A 10990-nucleotide genomic window follows, 5' to 3' on the forward strand; every position below is an offset into this window, starting at 1 on the left:
TTTGGAGCCTGTCCTGGAACTAGCTCTTGTAGACCAGGCTGGTCTCGAACTCACAGAGATCCGCCTGCCTTTGCCTCCCAAGTGCTGGGATTAAAGGCGTGCGCCACCACCGCCCGGCTTGGACTGGTAAGTTTTTCTCTGTAGCAATGTTGTAAGGTGAAAGAACTTTTTGAGTCCCACCTACACCACATTTTTTTATCTCTCAAGAGGATAGAAATTCATCTGCAAGCCTTACACATGAGGTATATTTACATAACAGCATATCGTAAAATAAGACCCAAATACATTTTTATAATCTACAAGTTTCCATCAAACTTATTCATAAACATGCTTTTACTTGGGGATAAAAATTTATATCTACTATCATTCATCTGAACCACAGCCAAGAGTGGCAGGTCTGGGTCCAAACACAGCTCACTAATAGGATTCCCTAGGAAGCAATTACTGGCTTAACTCTATATCTGAACAGACTTAAGGCAGTAAAAGTAATACAATAACTAGTGAATTTAGATACACAGTTGCTAAAAGCAATTCAAATACAGCTCTGAACAAGCCAGTTGTAAAAACACACTTGGAAACTTGAAACAATTATTTGGCTCAGAATTAGTCACTCACACTCAAAAGCAGTTTGATAACAGCTATCTTTCCCTCCTTCCCTCCCTCCCTCCTTTCTTTTCTTTTGTTTGTTTTTTCCAAGACAGCTTCTACACATCTTTGAAGCCTGTCCCTGGAACTAGCTCTAGTAGACCAGGCTGTCCTTGAACTCAAAGAGATCCACCTGCCTCTGCCTCCCTAGTGCTGGGATTAAAGGTGTGTGCCAGCACTGCCCAGCTACAGCTATCTTTTCTTTTTTTTTTTTCTTTTGGTTTTTTGAGACAGGATTTCTCTGTGGCTTTGGAGCCTGTCCTAGAACTAGCTCTGTAGACCAGGCTGGCCTCGAACTCACAGAGATCCGCCTGCCTCTGCCTCCTGAGTGCTAGGATTAAAGGCGTGCGCCACCACCGCCCCTAGCTATCTTTTCTAAAGTTTAACAACAACTAGTAAAATGAGGATATGCTATAAATGTCTCTAGAACTTCATAGGGTTCTGCAACCAGACCTAAGACTGCCCCAATGAGAGGGATATCATTCCTGCTACTGGAAACATAGCACACTACCAGCGCTCATGAAGTCAAAGGACCTGGAAGAGAGCCTCTTTACTAAATCAGCATAGTTTCTAACACTATTCTAAATATCTGTCCTTATACCCACAGATAAGTGGAGTTCTCAGCCTTCATCAAAGAATGTTCTCTTTGCTACAAAGACTATAACAGAAAACAACCAATTAAATTGTAGAGCTGTGGAGCCCAGTCCCAACTGATACCACACCTAAGGTCCAAAGATTGCAGAAAAGGGGTCAAAAAGATTTTAAGAGTCAAAGGATCCTGAAGCTTGTTGTGAAATTGTTTCTCCTTGGAATGATAGAAGCCACACCCATAAATTCTCACAACATGAACGCCTAACCATGAGTTAGAACATGGAGGACACCAAGGGACATGCTAATATGGACAGGGAAAGGGTCTAAAGGTCTCAGTCCTATATAAAAACTACAGGCAATGCAGGAATGCTGAGAGCAGGTGAAATAGTCTTCCCGAGGGAAAAGCAGAACAATTGGCTGTCTAATACTTATATGGTCAGCCATAAGAACATATAAATAGGGGCTGGAGAGATGGCTCAGTGGTTAAGAGCATTGCCTGCTCTTCCAAAGGTCCTGAGTTCAATTCCCGGCAACCACATGGTGGCTCACAACCATCTGTAAAGAGGTCTGGTGCCCTCTTCCGGCCTGCAGGCATACACACAGACAGAATATTGTATACATAATAAATAAATAAAATAAATATTAAAAAAAACAAAAAAAGAACATATAAATACCAATAATATTATACAGAAGAAACAAGTTATATTTATATATCAGGAATATAAATAGATATACATATGTATGTAACAACAATTAATGAAAAAAAGAGGCCATAAATTCGAAAAAAAAGCCAGAAGTAGTATATGAGAATATGGAGGGAGGAAATAGAAGAGGAAATGATGTAGTTATATTGTAATCTTTAAAATAAAAGAAACAATTAAAAAAATTAATGAAACTCCTATTTGAGTACACAAAAAAGTTACAGTCATTGCTTTAGAGTGAAAGATCATGAAAACTCTCTACTTTATCATAAGAGAATGGCATGATTCTGGTTTTAATAATATTCTACAGATGGCTCCAGAAAGACAGATATGTTACATTTATGTATCCATCCACCCATTCATTCATTACTTACTTACTGAATAACTGTTGAATTAAAGGCACTATTCTAGATACTAAACAAAGGTAAAGTAAACCAACAATTCATGTTCTGATGAAGCATACATTCCAGTAAGGGAAACAGGGAAGGAACAGTGTTATGAAAATGATGAACTATAAATGATTAGAAAACGACCATATATGGGAGAAAAGCAGGACCTGTCATTATAAACAACACGCTCAGGCTAGATCAAACACAATGTAACCTAGAGGACGAATGAATGTAAGAGTCACTAATGGGATATTTAAGTGGACTTACATATCCACTAATTTCATTTGTTAGCATTTTCACAAGTTTTACAAATGTGAAAACAGATTTGCCCCAAATGCTGTTCAAACTTTATTTCAGTAAGAATACATCTAAATTATTTTATTTTATTGGTTGTTTTTTGTTTGTTTGTTTTTCAGGATCAGGTTTCACTGTCCTGGAACTAGCTCTCGTAAATAAGGCTGGCCTTGGACTCACAAAGATCCGCCTGCTTCTGCCTCCCAAGTGCTGGGATTAAAGGCAGGTGCTGGTGTCACCATCACCAGCAAGGTTGGTTGGTTTTGAAGACAGATTCTCACTATGTCACTTGTATGACCAGGAATTCATAGAGAGACCTACCTGTCTCTACCTCTAGGATGCTGAGATTAAAGGCGTGTGATACCACACCCAGCTACACCTAATTTCTTAGCTGTCTCTCAGTTTCCTACCCCATCTATAGAATGGAGATGATGCTAGGAGTTCTCTCACAGAGATGCTGTGAGGAGGAAAGAAAAGCAATTAAAAATTCCCAGTAATTGGCAAATAGTCATTACTTATTAAATGGTGAAGTTTAATTTTATTTTATGTATTTGAATGCTTTGCTTCCTTGTATGCCTCTAGCCCACATAATAAAGTTTAATATAATTACTAATTTAGTCACTCAAGGAGTGGGACCTACTATAAATGTTTCAAGACTCAAAAGCTTTTAACTCCCTTTAGAAGCCCAGAAGAAAATAAGACAAGAAACACTGTTTCATTTTGATAGTGAAAATGAACCTTACCTGTTGGAAGGAATCTTCAAATAAAGTCTGACGGGACACATTGATCTTTACGTGACTAGGCAGTGCATTAGACTAAAAACAAAAATACCATATCATGTAAGTCAAACATATGTATTATATAATGATCAGACTAAATGATTATAAATGAGATTTATTTACCACTGTAGTACCTGGCACAAGTAACGGAAATGAGCAAGCTTCCACCTAAAGCTGCGTTCATAAGCAATCTGTGGACCACCTTTAGCTCTGAAGAGAAGCATAACAAATAAAACTGTAACACTAAGTATGAAACAGTATGCACTAGATCATAATATGACTAAGGAAAATTATTTACTTGCAATAAAAACAGGTGCATTCATTAAGACAATGGAGCCTTGAGTCATGAAGGTTGTCACGTTAGTAGAACACATGCACACACAGACTGCAAGTAGAGGCAGGTCCTAGATCTATTATGGATACTCAGAAAAAACCTTTGTTTTTTACTATTTTATTTGTGAAAAAAACAAGCAGAATCCTGATCATTCTTAACACTGAGGAAGTCAGGGATTCTAGATAAGGGGAACATGAGGAAAAAACCCTGTACCTTATCCTAAATCTGATCTGAATAAAAACAAAGCAAAGAAAAATTAAATTCTTAGAGCAAGTTACATGCTGACTATGTGACTCTGCCGGACAATGAGAAAAGAAGCAGATACACGATTCAGCGCAGAAGAGATTCAAGAGGCCTGCTTCTCCTGCCTAGAGAATCTTAACACAAAGAACAGGGTACTTTCATGGTAGAATGAACGTAAAATACTGTCTTCAGCTGTCATCAAGGACGTTCATTCATCCAAGGAAGTTTACCAAACACTTCGCAGGGACCTGGCATCCTTTGCTAATAACATGGGGGAACCAGCCGTTTGTGTAACACATGTACCAAGGAAGGAAACAGATAAGAATGAAAAAGCAAACTATATATTGTGTGTTTTAATTAAGAAATGGTATACCACAAATCCATTCTGGAATAATATAGAACAAAAACAGTTATAGCTGGACATTACCTGTGGATGTTTTCTTAATCAAAAATTGTTTGTTCCTAAATTTGGGGCTATTTAGAGACTAAGCCTCCTGTTTTCACTAAGTGATATTTTTAAAGTTCAGGTTTCTACTCACACAGACGACTTCCCATTGCGAGGATCTTTGAATGTTGTTGTTCTTGTGTTATGATCCACAAAGTACCTAACACCTTCTCGAGTATACCTGATCTCCCAGCCTTCTGGCAGGGGCTCTTCATTTGGTAAGCTGTAAGATAAAACTCACAATCATAAGGTGGGTATGTTTTGGGTACTTACAGCCCACTGATTCCATCCATCCATCTACCCACATGTGATAACTTAAGACTGTAGTATACACATACCCTTGAGTTCTTGGGTCTTCCCATTGTGTAGTTTTTGTATTATGATTCACAAAGTAAACTCTGTCTGTTGAATCCACTCTTTTTTCTAAAACATAAAGTATGAACAACATTTAATAACAATTTGATACCTATATCCCTTACACATATTTTTATAAACATCTTATCTGCTTACCCCAGCCTGGAGGTAAAGGTCCATATGGATCATTTTCTGCAGCTAACATTGAAGCCTGGTTGAAAAGAGGTTGGAGACAGAAATAAGATAGCAGTTTTAGCCAGAAATATACTAATATATATAAGCACTTAATAGTCATACCTTAAAATTTTTAAAAATATTATAAAGGAATATGAATACAGTAATTTCAAGAAACAAAGTTCAAAAATATTATGAAGAGCAGTCATCAGTTGATTATTAGTAAATGAATTAGAAATAATGTACTAATATCAATATGTTAATTTCCTAGTCCTTTCTAAGGAGTAAGAGATGGGTGACCAGTATATAGAGAATTATACATTTAAATAAGATATTAATTTTTCAAAAAGACAAAAATTATTATAATTATTCTGTAAAATATCAATGTATGCACATCTTGATGAATATTTGTTAGTACTGCCACAAATAGTGCTAACTGTACTAATTATCCATCTTTATCTTTCTTGATAATCAAACCACTAGTTCTGTTTTGTTTGAAGTAACAACGTGCCCAGAAGAAATAGTCCACTAAATCTGGATTAGCACAGCATAAAGTGCTCAATTCTGACCAATGAGGCGGAAGCAAAAGACTTGCTAAGTACAAGAGTCTGCTACAGAAAAGTTCTCTCCCCTCTTTCAGTTTACCCTCCCCTTTCATGACAGAGACTCTGGAAATCAGGTCAAGGGCAGCAGCTCTTCATGCTCAAAAAAGAAAACCAAATGCATGGCAATAGAAAGTGCAGGAAAGATGCATGGCAATAGCTGGTGCAGGTAAGATGAGTGACTACAGAGGTGCAGGTAAAATGGGTACAATAGATGGTGTCCATAAGGTGCATGACAATAGACAATGCAGACAAGAAGCATGATAATAGATGGTACAGGCAAGATCCATGATAATAGATGATGCCCTAAAAGGCTAAACTCAGCTCTTGATGAGGGTACTGTAAGCCAGAGAATGCATCTTTCTTATCACAGTCCTGGTATTCTATTGAGGTAACTTAAAATGCATCTGTTTAAGAGAATTCTGCCATTTAACAAAAAGTATTTTGACACATAATCAATACCTCATTCTTTCCTGTTTCTAAATTTTCATGCACACAAAGTCCTACACAGAAACAAAACAAACCTCATAGTAAAAACTTCCTTATTTACTATACACAGGATGAGTACCCTAAACCAAAATCTAAAATACTCCAAAGACAGAAAATATTCAAGAATGCTTATTCATTTATACCTTTTAGAAATAATATTAAAGATTAACCAAAAATAAAGTGAAGCAAACAAAACAGTGGAATGTAGTTTCCACATTTTAGAAAGCCACCAATGTAAGGGAAAGATAACATTAACACATCGTTATTTGCTAATTACCGAATAGAGGTATCGTTGGTTGAATTGTTGCATAGCTCCCTGCAATTGATTCCGCTGAGATTGCCACTGTTCAAAATTTCGAACAGATTCCATGGTAGGCCGCTGCCAGGTTGTTGTTCTGGTGTTATGATCCACATAATAAACTCTTCCACGATCATCAACTCTTCTTTCCCAACTACCACAAATAAGCAAGAGAAATAAGCAATAAGTAACCACCTAGTAAGTTAAAACATACACATTTTTACTTTATTTATTCATTGGCATTGCTAGGGAGGAAGCCCAAGCAATGCTAGGCAAATTCGCTACCTGTTGAGTCACATCCCAGTCTTGGTCTTTTGAGACATGGAGAGGCTATGTAGACCACACTGGTCTTAACTCAGGGTACCAGTGGACCTTCAACTCTCCTGCCTCTCTCTCCCAAGTACTAGGATTACAGGAATAAGCCATAATACCTAGCTATATTTATTCTTCAAAAGAGGATATGAATCTGTGAAGAACTTATCATTGCTAAATTCCTGTTCTATCACAGACCAACTTACTCCTCATTTCTTCTTGAAAAATAGTTTTCAGGCAACTGTCAGAAGGAACATATCCATCTTCTCAGTTTTGTTTCTCAAAGTCCCTCAGAGATCTCCTAGGAGAGCTCAACCAGTGACGTGCTGGTCCCATATGTGCCTTTTATGTCATCCTGCCCTGCCACTCTTTTAACTCCAGAAGGGCAGAGGCCCTGTTCTGTATCTTTTACCAACTAGAATTTCACCCAGATTCCATGCTTCTATTTATTACTTGTATTTCCCCAAACCTGGGATCTATTAAGTCAGTTTTTGTTACTAATTTTGTACTATGACTATACTTCAGGATCCAATTTGGAATTCTCCCAAACTTACTATTATAAATATAATGGGATCCATTGACACAGAGAAACCCAATCTCAAAACATCCCCTAAATATATATATATATATACACATATATAAATACATATATATGTGGGTCAGACAAAAAATGTGTGACCCTCTGACATACATAATGATGTGCATTATTATATTTCATGAGATTTAATAATGTAAGAGACATTAGATTGGTTCCAAAATTAACATCTATAAGCTCATTTACTTGTAGCTTATATTAAACCATATGAAAAACATAAAGTTTAAATAATCAAAAATATACTAAAGTTTCTGCTAGTACCCTATTTCAAGGTCAAAACTGATCTTCCTTTGCTTTTTAAAATAACTCTACACACTGTATTGGACAGATAGTTGAATTATACTATTGAATTCCCTTCAAACACTATCCCTATGCTTAGAATATATTTCCTTCAGTCTTTGACACCTGAGTGCCTAGTTTCAATGGTCAAAAGATTTCACTGTTGTGAATGTTTTTTTAAATGAAGGAAAGAACTCAGCACTTGTTTTTTTGTTTTTTTGTTTTTTTCTTTTCCAGCCTGTCCTGGAACTAGATCTGTAGACCAGGCTGGTCTCGAACTCACAGAGATCCACCTGCCTCTGCCTCCCAAGTGCTGGGATTAAAGGCGTGCGCCATCATCGCCCGGCTTCAGCACTTGTTTCTATGGAATTAAGTAAGAACTTATCAGTGGAAAACACAGATGTGGTGTTTCAATATAGTACATCCAAAGGCTCATTTTAAATAATTGGATCACCATGTTATAGCCATTCATTCAATTCATCCATTGAGAACCATAACATAAACTCTATTTCACTAAAACTACTGTCCAAAAATTATAGACTATCTTTAAATTTGAATTTATGAATATTACAAATAAATTTAAACTTACATACAATAAAAACATAACTAAAGACACATAAGGATAATACATTACCCTGGAGGCAAAGGCTGTGGTCTCTCCCATGTGGTAGTTCTAGTATTATGATCCACATAATAGGTTCTACCATGAGGATCTTTTCTCTGTTCCCACCTATAATAAAAGTACAAAAATAGAAGCAAGAAACAAAAGATTAGGAAATATGAAAATGTTCTAGAATCTAGAAACCAGGAGTAACAATACAAACAGGCTTTACTTCACAAGTCCCAGACATTCATAATATATAAACACAAACACACAGAGAGAGAGAGAGAGAGAGAGAGAGAGAGAGACAGAGACAGAGAGACAGAGAGAGAGAGACAGAGACAGAGAGACAGAGAGACAGAGACAGAGAGAGAACCTATAAAGGCATTTTTATCTATCTATCTATCTATCTATCTATCTATCTATCTATCTATCTATCTATCTATCTACTTTTCCCCAAAACAGGGTTCCTCAGACTCATAGAATCTCTGCCTGCCTCTGCCTCCCAAGTGCTGGGATTGAAGGCATGCACCACCACTACCTGCATATAAAGGTATTTTGATCTCTTAATTATTGCTTCTTCATAACAGAACTAGAAAATAAATAACTGTAGTTAAGAAAGAAAGCATAGAATACTTAAAATTTTGATTTTATCAATTTATACTCCTCCAAACTAACAAAAAAGAAATATAATCAAAGGTAAAAGAATCTCAGCAAAGAGCAAGTCCAAGGTACTAAATGCCAGTAAGTAATATCCATTGTCTGTGATTTTAAAATTATACATCTAGAAGGTTTTTAAGACATGGTGGTACTGTCCCTGACAATTCCGCCATCTCTGTGCACACAGAGTTACTGTGCGTATCTACTGCACTCTTTATCTCAGTAGTCCTTTGAATGAACATCACAAACTTATCATTTCCTAAAAGCCTCTCAATCTATTTCCCCACTTTGATTTTCTTTTCTTGGTTCCCCATTTCTTCTTCCCTGTTATTTTTCTCAATATGATATATAGAAGGGGAAAAAAAACAAAACAAAAAAGTTTTAAAAATAAAAACATCACCCTAATGGCTAGCTTTCATAATGCTGCAAAGTGCCATGCAAACTGCTTACTGAGAACAGACAACAGTCTTACCAGCACTGGACCTGCATGGTAATACCACATGCCAGGCAAAATGTGCCTGCTGGACAGACAGTGGCTAGACTACTTATGAAGGAATTAACTATGCTCTGGACTTGACTTCAGGCTCACTCTATTGAAGAAAACTCATGCCTGGTATTGTAAAGCTGGTCAAAACCCATTGGTAGGACATCAGAGGCCCTAGCAGAGACTCCACTGATGCTCTTTGTGATAGCATCATGTTGTCTAACTGCCTACTAAATATTTATATTTACATACCACAAACTTGTGCTGTTCTCAACTTTGGTCAGAGAAGCTTCTCAATATATAGGGTAGTGGTTACACGAAGCCTTATAACTGTTAAAGTGCTAATAAGTGACCGTGACTTCTCAGCTATAGAAGGACATCTCTATCAGCCCCCAGTTGCCCTTTAAGGCTCAGGGAACATTATGGAAGAGGGCAGAGACAGAACACAAACCCAGAGAACGGGGGGGAGTGCTGTGAAAGGTTGTCCTCTGTACATGTCATAGCTGTTGCCCTCAGAGAAATACAAATCAAAACAACTCTGAAATACCATCTTATACCTATCAGAATGACTAAGACAACAACCATTAATGACAGCTTATGCTGGAGAGGATGTGAAGTAAGAGGAAAACTCCTCCAGTGCTGGTGGGAGTGCAAACTTGTACATCCACTTCGGAAACCAGTATGGCAGTTTCTCAGAAATATGAGAGTCAATCTACTTCAAGATCCAGAAATACCACTCTTGGGCATATACCCAAAGGATGCATGCTCATACCACAAGGACATTTGTTCAACTATGTTCATAAACAGCCTAGATGCCCCAGAATGAATAAAAAAAATGTGGTACATTTACACAATGGAGTATTATTTAGCAGTAAAAAACTGTGACATCTTGAAATTTGTAGGCCAAAGATGGAACTAGAAAAAACATCCTAAGTAAGATAACCAGACCCAGAAAGACAAACACAGTACCCAGACCCAAAAAGACAAACACAGTATGTACTCATACACAAGGGGATATTAGAAATAAAGCAAAGGAGCCGGGCGATGGTGGCGCACACCTTTAATCCCAGCACTCGGGAGGCAGAGGCAGGCGGATCTCTGTGAGTTCGAGACCAGCCTGGTCTACAGAGCTAGTTCCAGGACAGGCTCCAAAGCCATAGAGAAACCCTATCTCAAAAAACCATGAAAAAAAAAATAAAGCAAAGGATAACCAGCCTACAGTCCTCAACCCTAGAGAAGTCAGAAAACAAGGAGGACCCTAAGAGGGACAAATGCATTCCCCTGGGAAGGAGAACAGACAAGATCTCCGGAGTAAATTGGGAGTGGGGAAGAGGGTGGAAAGAGAGTGAGGAGGGAAGGGGAGAGGGGAAGAGAACGTTACAGATTGGAAAGTTAAGATTGAGAAAGTTACAGATTGAGTTAAGGACAGAGAGGGAGAGCAAGGAAAGAGATATATTGATTGAGGGAGCCATTATGGGGTTAGTAAGAAACCTGGCACTGGGGAAATTCCCTGGAATCCACAGGATGGTCCCAGCTAAGAATCTACACAATAATGGAGATGGTGCCTTAACTGCCCTTTGCCTGTAAGAAGATTGATGACTACCTTAATTGTCACCATAGAACCTTCACCCAGGCCGGGCGGTGGTGGCGCACACCTTTAATCCCAGCACTTGGGAGGCAGAGGCAGGCGGATCTCTGTGAGTTTGAGACCAGCCTGGTCT

The 10990-nt window shown here is 37.9% G+C and overlaps 1 protein-coding gene across 6 annotated transcripts in view; it reads right to left on the minus strand.

Moving 5' to 3' along the window:
- Nucleotides 1-10990, minus strand: part of Wwp1 (WW domain containing E3 ubiquitin protein ligase 1) — an 80367-nt gene that overhangs the window by 25587 nt on the left and 43790 nt on the right. For all 6 annotated transcript variants that reach the window (XM_013351874.2, XM_013351875.2, XM_005362346.3 and 3 more), the window contains 7 exons: nt 8159-8254; nt 6318-6492; nt 4932-4986; nt 4760-4844; nt 4516-4644; nt 3534-3609; nt 3364-3435 (listed from right to left, as the gene is read on the minus strand). In XM_013351874.2, the coding sequence (XP_013207328.1) occupies nt 3364-3435; nt 3534-3609; nt 4516-4644; nt 4760-4844; nt 4932-4986; nt 6318-6492; nt 8159-8254 (688 nt within the window). The remainder of the gene's footprint in view (nt 1-3363; nt 3436-3533; nt 3610-4515; nt 4645-4759; nt 4845-4931; nt 4987-6317; nt 6493-8158; nt 8255-10990) is intronic.

Source organism: Microtus ochrogaster, linkage group LG5, assembly GCF_000317375.1.
Source record: "Microtus ochrogaster isolate Prairie Vole_2 linkage group LG5, MicOch1.0, whole genome shotgun sequence".
Lineage (NCBI taxonomy): Eukaryota > Metazoa > Chordata > Mammalia > Rodentia > Cricetidae > Microtus > Microtus ochrogaster.